This window comes from Temnothorax longispinosus, chromosome 4 (assembly GCF_030848805.1).
Source record: "Temnothorax longispinosus isolate EJ_2023e chromosome 4, Tlon_JGU_v1, whole genome shotgun sequence".
NCBI classification, from domain to species: domain Eukaryota; kingdom Metazoa; phylum Arthropoda; class Insecta; order Hymenoptera; family Formicidae; genus Temnothorax; species Temnothorax longispinosus.
The window spans coordinates 24,182,713-24,201,166 of NC_092361.1; the positions used below are offsets into that span (position 1 = coordinate 24,182,713).

The window sequence follows — 18,454 nt, forward strand, 5'->3', positions numbered from 1 at the left end:
TAATATTTTTGCAAAATACATAAAATAGCCAGAGACAGATCTTTATAGATATAATATTGAATACAGAACATTACATACTAAAAAGTCAGCGATATAGAATGTGAAATCTTTTGATAGAGTATATAAACATTACAAAAACTTTTCTTTGATCTGTACAAGAAGAAAGAATCGTTTAGCCATTCTGTGGCTGGACAATCTGGCATTTCGGTCTACAATATTACGACATTGCGTTACAGTTTGGCTGATTTGGCAACTACAAATGTATAAGTCTGTTTCCATTCTTTTGTGAGTTACTAATGATGCAAAGTTTCGCAGTGAAACGTCGGTTTAATGAATCTCAACAGGATTTGCCTTTCTTCCGCTAAATCGAATTTCTTGCTACATGAGAGTTCGCAGGGAAAGGGCAAGTAACTTTTGAACAACTTTTTTCAGCGTTACATAATATGCTTTATGCGTCACTATCGCATTATAACGCTAATAGTAAATTCTTTGAAATTAATATCAAATGGATTTTTTCCTTAAAGAACGAATGAATATATGCGTTATATTGACAAATTTTGTAATAATTAAATAAATAATATCTAAGTGTCCAAATATAAGTGACCGCATATTCTTGAATTTATTTCAAATAAGTTTAACAAAAATAAATATTATAAATTAAATAAACTTAATGTAGTATTAAAGTTTGAAATTTAATTGTAAAGTTATGGTAAATGAGACTTTTCGTAAAAATTTCTCATTGCATATGTAAAATTGTTTGTCGTGCTATTTGACAATTTATAAGTTTTATATTAGTCATAACGTTTATACATTTTATTCTTATCCTTCTGTATGAGTGAGCAGATTGAGTTTTTAATTCCGAGCAAATGCAGGGATACGTTTTAATATTGAATATCGATGAGCATTCAAAACAATGTATGATGCAAAACAAGCGTCAACTTCTGCTGGTTTTCAGACGCGTATGGCGTTCAAACCTACAAATTATATAGTCGTAGAAAACATGACATAACGCCGAAAAATGAATCGTAACTGGTATATTACTAACAAAAATCATCGTAAAATTAACGCTCACGACGATGGAATAACATTGTGATATGTATTACACGAACTCATGAGCAATGTCATCGCTCATTCTTTCACATGACTCGCACTTAATGATGTTAGAGGTTGCCGTGGAAAACGTAAGCGAATACTTTTTGTGTACCAATGTAATTTCGATATATGATTTATATTATATTGTATATATAGAAATATTTGTAAAAAGCGTCAATAGAAATTCTGGGATGCAATAGATACTTTTCCGCAGATATTTTTCAGGACTAGAGGGGCCTATTCTGTTAACGACATCATTACGTGCTTTGCGCAACATTTCTGTGGTATATTATATCTGCGCAAAGTACGTAACGATGTCGTTAACCGTTTACAGAATAGGCCCCTTAGTCTAAGAGCTAAGGCCATTTCTATAATTTTAATTCAGTACAAAATATATTAATGCCTTTTGATTACCATTAGCAATAGTCGAATAAATTTTGCAAAATTATCAGAGTATTAATTATCTGATTGCGTGTAACAGTTGTTTGTCCCTTGGACCACGGCACTTGACAAAGTCATCCTGAAGAAAACTATCGTCACGTTTCGCATGCTGGATAAGGATTGGATATCGCTGTCACCGAACCGGCGCGATTATCGTCCTTATCAAGGCTCCAACTACGAGAACGAGAAATTTTACGGTGGCAGGTCCATCGTCTTTTCCGTGCCGACAGATTTCTTCGAGAAAGAAGCGAGCGGCGTCGATGTTCAGCTATATGTTCGGAAACAAGTGTGCAAGTATTTTGAGATGGTCTCGCGCCAGAGAATCGGCTTCGCCGCTGTGCCAGTTGATAATCTGCTAAACAGCATTGCCAAACAAATCCGCGAGCGGAACGAATTGGCCGAACACTTGTCGGACTTCTATAAACGGCAGATTATTTCGAGGTGATAACCCCGGAAACCGAATTATTGATTATTGACGTTGGGCGGGAATTTTTCTCGTCGAAAACTATTTCCACTCTCACTGTCCGATTGCGTTTGTCTTAAGATATTCGTTGAAAATTGATTATCGAGAAAGAGCTAATGTTACAGAAATGTTACCTCATTATTACTTTTGCAAGTAATATTATAAAATATATGATTGTTATATTTAGTGTTAAGCGATGTTTTGAAAAAAGAAATGTCTCGACGCAATTGGCCGAGAAATCCGTAGAAAAGTGTACTTCCTTTTTGAAGTATTTTACTTTTCCTTTCAATGGAAGTATGCTTAGTGAGGGACGTCCTGTATAATCCTAGGAGGCTTAATAATACGGTGAATATGTCATTTAAGGTCTATGATGGGAACATACACTTTGTTGGACGAGAACTTCCGGAATACCGCCGCCACGATTTCGCTCTACATTCGGATCAGTTATCTCGGCAAGTGTCTCGTAACAGAGATCACGCAAGTCAAAAGTATACGCGGAGCGTTTTACACTCGTGGGGACTCGGATGAGAAACAACCGTATTTCTCTCGGCAGCTAACATCGAAGGAGCTTCAAAGCGGTTGCTGGGTCGACGGTGGTTTGCCTCATGTTCCTCACGGTCGTTTAATATGTCGCTGTGAGGAGCTCGTTAAAAAGGAGGCCGCGGATTTAGCCAGTAATTGATTCAATCGCTTTAGACAAGAATGCTGTTAGAAGAGCTTTTATGTTTCGGAAAATACGAGAAAATATCTTGCTTAATTTAAAAATAAAGCTCCCTTCTTATAAATGAATAAAAAAATCTCCCTTAAATGAAGCGCTATTTTAATGTTATCTCAAATAGAGCACTTTTACAAAATGCATGTTTATATAAAACAGACCCAGTAATAGCCTGTTTTTTGAGAATAAGCTCCTTTATAAAACGAGCGATTCATTATTCTTGTGAGGTCAACAAAGCTATTATACGTTTTATAAAAATCTAGATAAGTATAGATTCTATCCAAGAATAAACGACGTGATTGCAAACGAGTTCATGGATCGATACGTAACTGTTCGCAGTGACAAGAGAAGCTGTTGTCGCTACGATTGCCATGACGACAGCTGTTGCAGATGTCACTCCTACAATCCCAATGAGACCAACTACTGTGGACGCAGTTGCAGATACTGATCTGCAGATTTCCGTTACAGAAGTTGCTGTGGATACCGCCGTGATTAAAAGAAAAAAAGCACTTGCTAATAAAGTTGCGGATTCTGCTGCGATCTCTGTTCCGAAAATTGTTGCGGACGCTGACGCAACTAAGAAAAGAAAAACCCCTACTGATACAGTTGCAGATTCTGCTGTAATCTCCGTTCCGAAAGTTGTTCCGGATGCTGTCGCGATTAAAGGAGAAAAAGCACTTGCTGATGCAGTTGCAGACTCTACTGTGATCTCCGTTCCAAAAGTTGTTAAAGTTGTTGCGGATGCTGCCGCGATTAAAACAGAAAAAGCACCTGCTGATGTTGCAGAGTCTGCTGCGAATACCGTTGCAAAAATTGATACGGTGAATACGGATGCCGCTGCAATAAAAAGAAGAAAAATATTTGCTATTGCAAACGCAACCGTAGATTCTACCGCGATCCCCATTGCTGCGGGTACTGTTGAAATTAAGCGAAGAAAAGCGCCTGCCAATGCAGTTGCAAACTCTGCTGCAATTCCCGTTGGAAAAGTTGCAGAAGATGTTGCTGTAGCTAAAGAAAATGAACTTGATAGTGAAGCTGTAGACTTTACTGCAATCTCTGTTGCGAAAATTGCTGCCATAATTGATACAAGAAACGCACCTGCTGATTATGGAGCATTAGGCGACAGAACAGATGCGAGCGCAGATGTGGATGCGCTTGCAAATGCACATGAGATAACTACGATTCCAATAATGGCAACCGATAATGAAGTAATTAATGATGAGCGAGCCAGCATTCGTAGAAAGGATCTTATCGATTCTCTAATTAAAGGTAAATATAATTTGAAAAATTATACTGTTTCGAAAATCTTTATCTTACCTATCCTTTTTTCTTAAAATTCTGTATAAATATCTCTAAAAAAAAAAGAATGAGATGTTTACGTAATTTTATCTATTAAATCGTGATATTGTTAAATATAATGTACATACATAAGAAAAATATGGGATTTCTTTTCCCTAGATGTCAAGGCAGATGTTGCTGCAACAGCGAAAACGAAAGGATACGCGATAAAGGACAATGGAGAGAGGGCTTTCAAGAAAACGTTCTCCACGTCGAGCAAATCGAAGCGCGGAAGAAACACGGCGACAATCGGTATCACAGAAAGAGGGAGGAGAATTCTTCCTCCTCCGTCGCCTCCTTTTCCGCGTCTGCAAACGTATCCTTTGTGCTGTCAATTGCAACCACATCTAACTTGTTTCACCGATTGCTTCGACGTTTCACCCTGTTATTGTTATTGGACAGCCTGTCCTCTTCAATTCTTTTACAGTGCATAAACAAGTTCACAAACACTACGGAGCCTCGTCATTTACGGCAACAAGTTAATAGCTAGTGCTGGTTAGATAGTTGGCAAAATAAATATAATTCGACTGAATAAAATTTATTGAATAAAATTATACAGCGCAATGAAGCAAGAAGAAGTGAGAATCTCATGTCACAAATATGATGCTTCATGTATCAAACTGGGAAAGTCTTCCGTTTAATTATGCTTGAAAGGAAAGTGCTTTACGATCTCTCTTTTCTCATAAGTAAACGGAAACTGCTCTACCGCTCACAATCATATCCATCCTGCATTATATCAGTAATAGATACGCGAATATGTAAAATATAATTGTGTATATATATATATATATATATATAACAAAGCGGGCGATAAAAACTATCAATATTTTACAAAAGACTATTAAAGTGTTAGTGTGAAAATGTAACTAATTAAAGTTTTTTGGAGTCCTTAAAAATATAAAGTACAACATTACCATTGTAGAGAAACAGTTCAAATATTTAAAACCTAATATTTTATGTCTGTTAATATTCTTTTACACAACAAAGGATTAATGAATTCATCATACTGTATTGATGAAATCTCTTAACAACTTCAAAAATCGCTTAGAAATTATATGATAATTTAAGAATAGAATTTTGAATAACCAAATTTTTTTCACAGGCAGTGAAATGAAATTCCATCATTAATATAATCTCGGAATAATACAAGTTTTTCCATAAATTTGCATTTTACTGTACGGAGTACGTAACAGTATGTTGTGTTATTATGTAATGTCAACACGACATGTTGACATCATCAACGTATCGGCGCTATAAATAACAGGATATTTATAAAAATTAAGAGAGAATCTTAAATCGAAGAATAGCGAAAGGGGTTCTGATTGATGGACAAGATGTGTATTTGACTGCAATGTAGAACACCGACCCGCGAATCAAGACGCGCGGCCGTTTCTCCTTCCACTATCGAATCCTAAGCGTTTCTTTAAATAAATTAGCGTCACGGGCCTCTTTATAAACGCGGTATGATATTCCGAAGATCGTATTGAACGTGTTCGAAGAGAAGCAGTACGGTACCTGTCGTACATCCGAGCGGTCTTTTATTCTATCTATAGTTCGTGTTTGACACAATTTTGCAGGACATTTGCGTACCTTCGACCTAAGTAAGTATAACGTGTTGTAAAGTTATTGTATATCGCATGAGTTTTTTTAATCGTGTTATGAAGTTGAGTTTCGAAGTATGCAACAAAATAATGTTTATCTTTCTGTTGGAAGTTATATATTAACATTGCAAAAGAACAAAAATAGACAAATTCGGAATTATCTAAAATCTGGAACCTTTGTAATTAGATGTTAATACGATGTGTAGTATTTTGGTGATATCAAATTCGTAGATACTTATACATATCGTCTAATTCTTAAAAACGTATACCTTCTTTTTTAAGTAGTACCACCAAAAAGAGAAACTTCAAGAATTTTCTAGTTTCATATTGGTAAACATAAATATACGAAAGCTCATTTGTTTTAGTAATTTAATTAATAATTAATAATTTTTCACAACTCACATATGTAATCTTTAAAGTTTCAAGCCGTATATCTGTTATAATTCAATTTAATTCGAATTTATTTGTTAAAAAACTTTATCAAACGCAAATATATATTAATTTTTTTATTTAAATATTGAATTTTTATTTTAAATATTTATTTCAGTTTCTAAAAACATTTACTTTTTTTGCGTGACTCTTTAAAATGTTTTTTTTAAATATTATTTTTGTTTCTTACGATAACGAGAAGATTAAGAATATTAAATACTGTTTATTCCCTCTTAAGTAATTATTCTAACTTTATCTATTGGAGACAATATTGTTAACGAAAATATTATCGAATATCCCATATATCCACTCGTCTCGAGAAGAGAGGGTACATGATCAAGGTATAATGAGAACGCCCGGGCTTTATAGGATGACAGCGGTGCTTATCGATAGATTTCAACATCGACCTCGCTGCATAACAATATACGCGGATAGACATACTTTCTGAATAGGCTACTGGCATGATTTTCCTCTTACCAAGTTGTAACTTTGATGAAGTTCTCATGAAAGTTATCAAGATATATCGATTTGATACATCAAACATTTCCCGCGTCATGGCCTGAATAACGGAGGAACACTGATACATCGGAGAGACACATTTATAATAACATTATCAATTGTTAAATAATCGATAATATATAAATACATGGCATTGTGTAAACAATTTGTTTTGGACATGAAGCGTTTAATAGGTATATTAACAAGAGAGTGCACGTAATTGAATTATTTTGGCGCAATATTCGATGGTGTTACTAATAGAAATTTTGAATTTTCTGCCGATAAATATGAGTAACAAATACACGAGATAATATGAATCAACTAAACTGTTTTACATATCTACATATATAACTGTGCTTTATTGCGCAACGTACCTGCTCGTGCAAGTTACATATCGATTTCGTGTTTAGAAACAGATTACGTACAATCCCGATAAATATCACGGTATTAGATTGGCTTATTTGCCCCCAGAATATTATTTGCGAATATCCACGCTATTTCAACTTTACGGGCTCGTGCGCAATCGTACTTTCTTGCCCATTGTTTCGGCACTGAACGCGATTTAGCGTGTATTTTCGCCACGTTAAGCCCACGGTGGGATTACAAGAAAGGAGGGGTTGTAAACCGCGGGATCTGGAGCAGCGTAGGTGGCAGCGATAGTGGTGCATTATCCGCGTATACGCCGCGCGCCAACAGAAATATCCCCCGGCTGGTTCATACATATTAACGTAAGTCATTGCACGAGTCCTTACACGAATTGCGCGGGGGAAACAAAACAGCCGGGGGATATTTCTGCCGCGACCGCGCTTTATAAGCGGGCTACGATCGGGGGTGTACGACCGCCATTACACCGTAGATTACGGTACCGCTGCCTGTTGGAATTAAACGACGCGCGAATATCGCCGATAAAGACTCTACGAAATCGACGGCGTCGAACGAAAAATGACGTAACCGCAGTTTTTGATGACACTTTGTCGCAAGCCGAACAAATCGTGTCACCTATTTTAAAGAAATAAAGTTTCACATATTAATTTGAGTATAATTCGAGACCTCTTATACTTACGAGGAAAATGCTCCGATATCGAAATAGCCCATTAGCTTAAATTTCAATTACCATTATCTATTAAATTTGGATGTTGCAACTGTCAGATCAATTTAGTTTCAGTATATAGAAAACTGTGGAAAGCAACCTTATTTTCCTTTTTTATTTCTGTAGTGAATCGATATCATCCGAGAATTACTTCTCCTCGTGATATAACGAATTCTTCTCGAGACATAAAAAGTTCCATCAATGTTTATATATGTATATAGCGAGAAAAATCTTGCCCATGGAATCTAATAATCATAATAAAACGTAGAGTATGTTAATAGCGAAAAAATACAATTAGTATTATTGATGTGGTACCAGAAGGTTTCTAATTACTTTCACAGAACTGGTTTTGTCTTGAAGAAAGTTCTTTGTGCGACCGCCATTGAACTTGGTGACATTTATCATAATTCTTATAATTATATTATGATTATCACATCGAGAGACTAAACCTTTACATATCAAATGCACGACTGAATTATCAGGATGTAATGATTTATTATATGGAAAGCGCATCACATCTTTCATCGCGATTTTATACGCTTTTACTTTCTTCATACCTCTACTTCATATACTTTAATCGAGTTCGTATCAATTAGAAATTGGACACGTTGCCATAACAAAAATTCATAATCGATTGTTTAATCGCGCGAATCAAAACACTTTGCGGTTTACTGTCATGAATTTCAAGCATGTTTTCTAATGTAGAAGCAGGTAATATACTTAATGCTTGTAAATTTTAAGAATGTATTTATGAGATGTTCATATAAAGCGGGTTTCGTTATTTACAGTTATAGACTAATGTTAGATGTATGCGAACTGTGTAAACAGTTTTTTATACTTCAAGTTTTTATTACAAAACTTTTTTATTATACATGTATAAATATGTATGTGTTGATTCGTTGGGATCACAAGAGCATAGCATAATTTCATCGTAGCTCGTAGCGTTTTAAATATATAATACAATTCACGTTGATTTTCACAACAAACTCGGTCAAACGCGTGTCGGCGAAATGAATCGGTTGGCAATGCGTGACGCGTACTTAACTGCCTTGACCACGAACTTGCGTTCTCGCATTTCGCGCGGGAGTGCGGGAACGCTATTCACTTTGCCACGAGAGAGTCGCAGATGTTGAAATTACGCTCGTTATAAATGGTGTGCAACCACGCGTATCGCACATTGACGTACACGCGAGCTGGGAAACGCGTCTCGTTCGACGCTGCGATTACAGATGCTCGTCTAATGCAGATAATTACACGCGCCGGGACATCGAGGCAGTTATACTGTTAACAATGGGTGCTTGTTAACACGAGATCACTCTATAACGAGACCGATATGAAATCCTCGCCCGGATAATGCGCTCGCCATATAATTTTGTAAATAATATGTTATATGTAACGTAATTGATTCATTTATGATGTTTATATTATTTGACTTTTTAACGTTAAAACAAATTTGGATTTTTTAATACTTCGCGGCGAATGATGATGTATATATATATTTTTTTTTATTATGACAGTTTGTTCTCTATTCAATTTCGTATTATTATTTTAATTATTAAAACGATTATAAAAATTTCTGATTTATTTTATAAATTAATATATTTCGTGACGTTAGAGATTGATATTTGTACCTACTCTTTTAAATTTACACGATTATTTTGTGAATTTATAAAAATATAATTCTTTTGCACTATACCTAGCCAATATTTTCATAAATTAATAGGTATATAAAGATTTGATAGAATAAAATAAAGATTTTTTGATACCTGAAAACAGACGACATAACTGTCGTTATACATAAAATTATGATTTATCATACTCGTTTCTCTTGAAATAGTGCGATTCTTTTACGGTCTTTTGTCACCATATATTTATATAAGCTCGCACAAGATAGGTGATGGTAGGTAAACGAGATAGAATAAATTAAATTAAACAAATGTTGCTCCAAACATTTTCAGCAATGTATAGTTCAACGATAACCGAATACGAGGGCAATAAAAATCGAAAATTAGTCCAGGCGATAACAAAAAATGGCAGAAATTCGATTCTCAATCAACCACCGAAGCACATGCCAGCGGAGCAGCCATTAATTTGGCAGAATATTATTGGCATCGCCGTTCTTCATGTTGCCATGATCTATTTATTTGCTACGCGATTTCGTGAAGCGAAATTTTGGACCTGGATATGGTGTATGTATTTATTAAAGTAATTTTTCATTATAATTTTGTTTATATACATATATAATAAGATTATTTCTTTACACACTTCAAATTTAATTCATAAATCGTTCATTTTAAATCGTTTATAAGTAAAAAATTATTTTAATATTTTCTTATAAAAATTTTCTCATCTCATCATCATTACATGTTAAACAATAAAAGAATAAATTTGATCTTATTTTTATTTTATTTTCTGCTTATTTCCAGGTATCTTACATCTATTTACGTGTGGTGTCGGCATAACAGCTGGTCTTCATCGTCTTTGGGCACATAGAAGCTATAGCGCTAAATTGCCACTCAGAATACTACTTGTTTCTTTATACTGTATGGCTGGCCAGGTAAGATTCTTAAATATTACAATCGTAATCCGGCCAGTTAACAGCTTCACATTAAAATTTATTATAATTTGCCACAAGTTGTTATTTTCAGACAGATTCACTTTTTTGCAATAGGAATTTGCAGTAGATCATCAGATGATTGTGAATGCGCATAGTAACACAATAACGTTTTATACATTTACACTTGCTGCCTATACTCTCGCTAATAAAATGCTTATGTAATATTTAACTCTGTGATTAATGTATTTATTTGCTGCATATGCCTACATTCACCGATTCAAGAATATTTCCACGCATTATGATGTTAATATCTTTTGGACCAATACAGCAATAGTTGTTGGGTATATAATTGTTGAAAATTTCAGATTTCTTGATTTGGAATTTCGCAATTGCGCGATTGCGGGTTTTTTGAGGAATTAGTAGTCAAGTTTTTTCTCAGCGGGGATTTTAAAAGAAATTATTACTTATAAATCTAATTATTAAGCTTGGAATTTTCCCTTTCTCGCAGATTTGTCCGTCTAAATGGCTTCGTATCCATCGAGTACATCACAGATACACGGATACGTGCGCGGATCCGCATAACTCTCACCGCGGCTTTTTCTTCTCGCACATTGGCTGGTTAATGATGAAGCATCATCCGGCGGTTAAGGAGTACGGTAAAAATGTGGATATGAGCGATATCGCTGCCGATCCTGTAATACGCTTTGTCGACAAGTGAGTCTAACAATTCAGCATGTTCAAAGTAATTTTTAACTGATCCGTAATGAAACGTTCACGTTCGAGAAACATATAATTAATTGCAGTTGCGTGATTGACTTGCAACGATCGAATATGATTGAGTGAATTTACTGGCATATGTCAGTTTCCATTACCATCAATCGTCGTAACAAAATAGAATTTTTTTTTAATGTATCTCCAATGGAATTCGTATCAATTAATTCCCATGTTTTTCAAGAAATGAACGATTATTCTTATCACATGTTGTTTTCAATTCATTTAAATTTGACATAAAAAGTATCAAAAACCTTTTCTTTCCTAAAATAATAATAAAAGAAAAAAAAACGCGAAATAAGAAAATGTAGTATGACAAAGTATTCTATAATAATAATAATAATAACTTACGAACTGATTCCTCATTATATTCAGCTGAATGAATGCTCGAAATAGAAGGAAAAAGAAGCTTGAAGAGATGCTCGTGAAGAACAAGATCTAGATAATATTACACGATTTGTATTCAAAGTGTGTGAAAAGCAAACGGAAATGGGGAATGGGGTTCGACATTTGTGAAAAAAGATCACGATGATTGAGTTGGATTGCTCGCGAAATCGCTTCGTAATTATCTGAAGTGTTTAAAATTGCGTGACGCGTTGTTCCCCGAGATGAGGGAGATTAAGTAGTAATCAATCAGTGTGAAATGTCTCATTAGGGAGTGGAATTGAATGCCAGTATTGCAATTTATTTTGATTTATGCACTTGGATCAAACGGCCATAAATATAAAGGCGCCTCTACTACATAATACGCAGTTCGCGAAACGCAAGATACACGCACAGTCTACAGTCTACATGTCAATATTGTCAATCAAACCTCTCTGTGTATAGAGGTTACATTGACATGTAGACTGTGCGTGTCTTATCTTGCGTTTCGCAAACTGCGAATTATGTCGAGGCGCCTTATAAAGGATGCAAGATGCCGTTACGCTGTTATTGAACTTCGCATGTGTGTAACGCTTATTAACGCTTTTTCATTGCAGGTATCATCCGCTGATTATGGTGCCACTGTGCTTTGTCCTGCCGGCTGTGATACCGGTTTACGCATGGAACGAATCCTGGGATATAAGTATAAGCAGCGTGATCGTCCGCTACGTATTGTCGTTAAATTTTACATTCTCTGTCAATAGTTTCGCTCACTTGTGGGGCAACCGACCGTACAACAGGTACCCGTCAATCTTTTAGGGGATCACGTTTACACGATTGTCATTAAAATTGGCCAACATAATGTTCGGATCGTGCTTTAGATATAAATAGGGAAAAATTTTAATTCAATATAAAAGATTACAGGTTTTGATTGCAGTTTAATAAGGATTTAATCAGAATAATAAGGGAGATATTCTAATAAATAAGACAATGGTTTAACGATAACATCAATAATTGATATTGTTGTATAATTTTTAATAGATACTTCTATTAAATAGATGTATCAATCATATTTTTAATAAGTTAAGTTTTATTGTACTATCCATGATTCTCATATAATGTTTAACATTGTTGAATATTGTAAATATACCGAGGTTTCCATTCCATTTTAAAGAATATCCGTTTTTTCCTACTAAATTATTATCTATTATAAAAAATAGACAAAATTTTAGGAAAATCTCAATACTGTCTCAGGTTCCTACTATTGTAAATTATTTTTAAATAATGATGGGAAATTTATCAAAGTTTATTTCACACCTGTATAGATAGAAGCAGATAGAAGTTCTAAGGTGTTATTCCGCTTAAATAATCTGTTGCATGATATTCCAGCGAAAGTTCGTTCGTGTAATCGGCCCGGATCAAGCGAAACTTCCCTTTCTCTTTTTCTTGTTCTAGAACTCTTAAGTCAACAGAGAATCCTGTGGTGTCCTTCTTTGCCATTGGCGAGGGTTGGCACAATTACCATCATTGCTTCCCGTGGGACTACAAGGCTGCGGAGCTTGGCTTCTACCGTCTCAATTTGACTACCGCCTTTATAGATTTCATGGCTTGGTTGGGATGGGCGTATGATTTGAAGACACCAAACGCTAAGCTCGTCGATAGACTTTGCGCGAATGAAGGTGATGGTACGAGAGGCCGGATAAATATTCCCGAGATATCAGATGTTCAATAAAAAGAAAGAGAAGAAGTTAAAAAGAATGAGAAAGTGCATGTACTAAATTCGTACATGTCATTTTAACTTTATTTCTTCGTAGAGTAACAAAATGTAATTTTTAAATTTATTATAACAATGATCTAACCCGTTTTTGAAAAGATATATATAAGAGATATAAGAAAACCTATAAGATATAAATATAATTTTGATAATTATTTATTTTTTATTAGAACCAATATAATCGAGAATGTAATTGTATTTCGACATATTTTAAAATCTCTGTGTTCCACGAGTTTAGCATGACAATGTTACATGTGGTAAATACACATATGTAAGTAAATGCATTTTAATATGCCGTATTCGATAAAATGTTTTACATTTGTTCACACGCAAGTTATTTTGAATATATCGCTCAATGTAACGGATTCACCGGAATGCGGACTTTATTTTGAGACATGTGTTATCTAACAATAGCGGTTTCTTTGTAAGATATTTAATGCATCTATTTTATATAAAAGTTCAGAAAGCGTTATTATTATTATTATTACAGAGAGTTTGTGATGTACGCACACACACATCACGCGCGTGTGTATACATTACTTTATTGGCCTTTGAAACAATGTTAAAAAAAATCGAGATAGAAGTATGTATAAATTTGAGAAAAGAAGATTAGCATTTGTTAATCATCTTAGAAAATGTTTGAAAAAATTAAATCTAAATTAATATGTTTAAGCTTTTAAAAAGGTAGTTTAAATTACTGTCGCCCTTATCCTTCCGATTGTTGATTGAGGTACACAATGGGAAAAGGGAGGCTGTCTTTTAAAAATTAGGTAGCATCCTACTTCCTTTTTGCTGATTCGAATATAAATAATTGTAATCTTTTTCCCCGACCGTCCCGGCGTTTCTTTTTTCCGAACTTGAATAAATAGAATAATGTTTGCAGTCATATCTTATGCATGATCACTGTATCTTCGAATTAAAAGAATATTATGGAATATGGAGTGGAATACGCGTATAGGTACATTATCTTCACTGGATATTACTGCTTTTGATAGATGGATTATCCGCGAATTTTCGTGGATGATGTACATTGCTTAATTACGTTCGTTAAAATTATATTAATAATTTCTCATACGTGAAATGCATAACACGTATTATATGGATATATGTGAAATAATATATTGATATTTTAGAGAACATTTTCATATGAAGAGCAATGTAGATATATAAAAGGCTGATTATATATGTTCTATTACACAATTAAATAAAATCATCAAATGATATGTAATAGCTTTTAATAATGTTATAGGATTCTAATTGTTAGCATATAAATATGTGTTACAACTTACAACTAATATCAGATATTATTAATATTAATATAATAAATATTAATAAATTATTTAATTATATCTATTATATTATATATTAATATTATTCGTTCACAACAGCAAATTTAAAAGTACTTGTAATTTATTTATTTTATAAAAAATTGGAGTAGAAATTGATATATTTCTATGTTTAAATTATGATAGTTTTAATATGCAACTTGTAGCAAAGTATTCATAAAGCACAACTAATTGAAAGTTAATTAATGCGTAGAGCATAAATTATAACTTTATGTAATTCGTCGATCCTAGAATATTTTGCGTTTATTTTTAATATATTAGCTTAGGATCATATATTATAATTATAAAATAGTAACCGTAGCTTTAATTAGTAGAATTAATGCATAAATTTTTTTTACGCTTTAATTAAAAAAATATTATTTCAGTTATATTAAAAAAATATAAATCCTATCAAAATTTAAAGGCTCTATTTTTATAACAAGTATCTAGATATTTAACAATCTTCGCCGTATCTTCTATAAGCCTCACGCAAATTTTTGCTCCAGGCCGATAGCGGAATTTTAATAAAGGCTTTGTCATATGATAGGTAGTATCGGGTGTATCACACCGGGTGGAGAGGAGCACGCGCCTCCGCCGACCTCTGCGGTCAACGATTTATATATACATAAACGTCCTACATACGCGAAGTCACGTTTCGCCGATAAAAAAAAAAGAAAGGGAGATGCCAGAAAAGTGTTATCGATCCGGATAGCCTGACGTCGCGCCGTTTCACCCGGGGGTTAAATTTAGTATTTATCATCACGTATTCCGCGGAGTCTACAGGTAGCGCCTGCGCGACCCCGTCGCGCCGTGTCGCGCGTCACGCACCCTTATGCGCGCATATATGCCTACCTACTATCTACTACCTCTATACATAGCCGGTGCGCGCGGCAGCGACGGAACATATTTACCTCTATGCGGGCGCATTACGAACATTCGTCTATTTTTGTCATAGCGACCTGTCGTGTATCGATCATTTTCTCTAATGTTTCTGTAAATGTGGCCGGGCCGGGGACCGTAACATTCCCGCATTCCCTCGACGCGTCACGAGCGTCACCGTCGACAATCTAGGGCGAGAAAAAAGCCGCTGCCGTCGCGTGTTTTCACGCGACGGCGGCTGCACATGTGGGATACAAGTGAATCGCTACGATTTATCGCTAATTAAACCATTAGGTAGAACGTACTTGTAATTATATTCGATTCGCACGATGTTATTTTATACATGCTTCCAGGAAAAATTACCAAGTAATGGGATAATTATGAAACATACTGCTGAAACACACGTTAAAGATGATATACTAACGTGTGTGCATATTGTTTTAACGGTGATCGTTGTTGTTTTAATTGTTAAAGGTGATATTCGTATGGTTTAATTAATTTGTATACATTTTTCTTACTCAATAACAATGGAACATAACTCGTAAATATCTGTTATATATTAAAATATTCTATTTCTCTCTCTCTTTCTCTTTTTCGTTTCTAATTTCTTTTTTATGCTTAAAAATAATTTTGTAAATTACAAAGTAAAATAATTTAAAAGTAAGTTTTATTTATATGATTTCGGATAATACTTTCAGTTTTGCATAAATGTTTTACATCAAAATAAAATATTACAAGTTTCTTTCTGAGAAATAAGAGAGAAAAATAGTTGGTCAAAAATTCGAAAAATATGCATTGCAAAAATAACAACGTTTATTTTTATACTGCAGGTATTTTCATGCCAAACTATATATAAAAGTAAAATTTCCTCGATGGTATAGCTACAAAGGAACATTCCGAACTCTGTGTACCGCGAATTTATAAGCATATTTTCTTAAAAAGAAAACAATTTAACTAAAAGGATTATTTGAGACACACATAAGATCGCTCAAATCGTTTAGGACGCTAAACCTATTTAATATTTCGTTAGATCTGAAATTAAAAGAATTAAAAACAATGGGATATGTGAGCGCTTGGACGCGAAGAGTCCAAGCGACTCGATTCACCCCGCGTTACTGACCTGACCAGTTTTAGTCCCGTCAGGATAATACCCTCGCCGCCACCACGGTAAACACACCACCCGCCACTTTCGTCCCACGACACTGTGCTGGATTACGTGCACGCAGCCTGGATTTTAGGGCCCACGCCGACGGCGGTGATGCCGAAGCGCACCCCGAAGGGGTGCAAAAATACTCTGTCCTGGGCTGGAGAGTCGAGCAAGACCGTGACTTGGTACGTGACGCGGGAATGTGATTAAAAAAGCTGTGGCACACATACATAAATCAACGTGAGATTATCGAGGAATTGTATTTCGAACTTCACTGTGGCGTACGAGGGACGGAGCGGACGCGACGATAAATGAATATACCATACGGGAGGGGGAGAGGGGGTGAGACACGCGTATGTGTGTGAATGAATGGAAATCACTGGCGGATCGTGGAAGAGCAGAGAGCAGCAGAGAGCAGGCGATTGAACAAACAAACGAGCTACCGAATGCACAGGCCGGACGGACCGTATCGTAAACAGGGGGGGCAAATAGCCACGCGTTTTCCCCCTCAGGTGCGTGAGTGAACGCTGGCGTGCATGCGTATGGTACATACACCGTGTGTACGTGTGTGTGTGCGTGTGTATACGTAGGTATGTAAAATATGCGTGCGGTCCCTGCCTGCGTGTGTCTATATGCACGTGTGCGGGTATAAAGGTGCAAGAGATCCTCTAACCGCGACGATGGTTTAGGGTGTACTGAACGCTGAACGTTACCCGGAGAGGGTTGGAAAACGGCGTAGTGTCTAATCCAACATTACCTAACTGTATAGCAACGGCGCCATGGAAACGGCATGTTTGCGCCTGCGTCGCCGTCGACATAGATCGACTTAAACTTTTTTGGCAATTCCGCCAGTTACTTCGAGAACTCGCAATAAAAGCCGCTATTAATTCTCTATAAGTGTCGCGTCCGAGGGGGGGGGGAGAGAGAGAGGGGGATAACTTCGCAATTTGTCGCTCTCGGGGGAGCGTGATAGTAGTGGTCGGTGAGCGTTGACCCGTGAGGAATCGCGCGCGCGCGAGGCGCGGGGGTGAAACGAGTATTGAGGCAGCTGTAATGTCGCCGCTGCGAGATCTTTAATTAATTCTCGTCGTTATCTGTTTAATTGGACATAATAGATCTTTTATTGCCGCAGCGACGCGCATCCTTTTCTCTGATAGATGGAGGAAGACGCGACGGAAGCAAGAGTGTTAAACCGCGTCCCTTTTGTATTCTTGTCTCTTTTCCGACAGTACGCTATTCGCCTATCATTTGTTACAGGAAGATTCACATGTCTACTAAATATAAAATTTTTGACAGTAATCTCGACTAAAGTGACATCTCTCATCGATATTGCACCCTCGAGCGTCGACGAGGAAATTAAACTTTAGACTAACTTATTCAGTTTTATGGACTATAAAATGTTATAATTTTCGCTTATAATATTTGATACAAAACAACTTGAAATTTAAATATATCTTTTCCATTGATAATAATCTATAAACTTTAAATGAAAAATGTATGAATGACAATAAAGACAGACTGATGAGAGATCATGTTTTATAACCAACTATATTAACAATGTAGTAATATCAAATTATATATACATATAAACGTTGCAATTATAATGGCAATGTTTAAATTATGGATAGCTGATAAACTGACAATGCGCTGCTGCTATTTTATCCTTTGAGCCAGTCCGTATCATGAACCACCGACGAGATAGTATTGATTTTCAAGATTTAATATGATTTTCTTCATCATTTAGAATAATATATGGACCGATACGTTAAGTTTTCAAATTATTATTCACAGGAGTGTGATTAATAATTTTGATTTTGATCTAAAAGGATGTAAATGTATAAATAAATAAAGATAAAGTAAGATTGTGAGAAAAGAGGAAAGTACTTTCGTACAAAAAAGTTAATTATTCTAAAGTGAAAGATATAAAAAAAAGAATGTATTTTTAAACGTTACTTGGACAGCAGTTCCATG

The 18,454-nt window shown here is 35.3% G+C and overlaps 2 protein-coding genes across 4 annotated transcripts in view; one reads left to right on the forward strand and one right to left on the reverse strand.

The window, feature by feature from the left end:
* Positions 1-17,196, reverse strand: part of Fstl5 (follistatin-like 5) — a 34,052-nt gene extending 16,856 nt beyond the window's left edge. Inside the window, exons 1-2 of one of the 2 annotated variants that reach the window (XM_071774899.1) lie at positions 17,102-17,196; positions 16,457-16,698 (exon numbers count right to left, since the gene is read on the reverse strand). The gene's annotated coding sequence lies outside the window, so the exon portion shown is untranslated. The remainder of the gene's footprint in view (positions 1-16,456; positions 16,699-17,101) is intronic. The other variant, XM_071774900.1, reaches the window with a different exon arrangement.
* Positions 4,170-13,543, forward strand: LOC139810965 ((11Z)-hexadec-11-enoyl-CoA conjugase). Of its 2 annotated transcripts, XM_071774927.1 has the most exons (6): positions 4,170-5,650; positions 9,626-9,856; positions 10,094-10,224; positions 10,733-10,938; positions 11,976-12,158; positions 12,814-13,543. In XM_071774927.1, exons 2-6 carry the CDS (start codon positions 9,628-9,630, stop codon positions 13,088-13,090), a joined length of 1,026 nt encoding a protein of 341 aa, XP_071631028.1. In that variant the 5' UTR covers positions 4,170-5,650; positions 9,626-9,627; the 3' UTR covers positions 13,091-13,543. The 2 variants fall into 2 exon arrangements, with proteins under 2 accessions (XP_071631028.1, XP_071631027.1); XM_071774926.1 differs by lacking the exon at positions 4,170-5,650 and having other exon boundaries at positions 8,846-9,856.
* Positions 17,197-18,454: the final 1,258 nt, after the last annotated feature.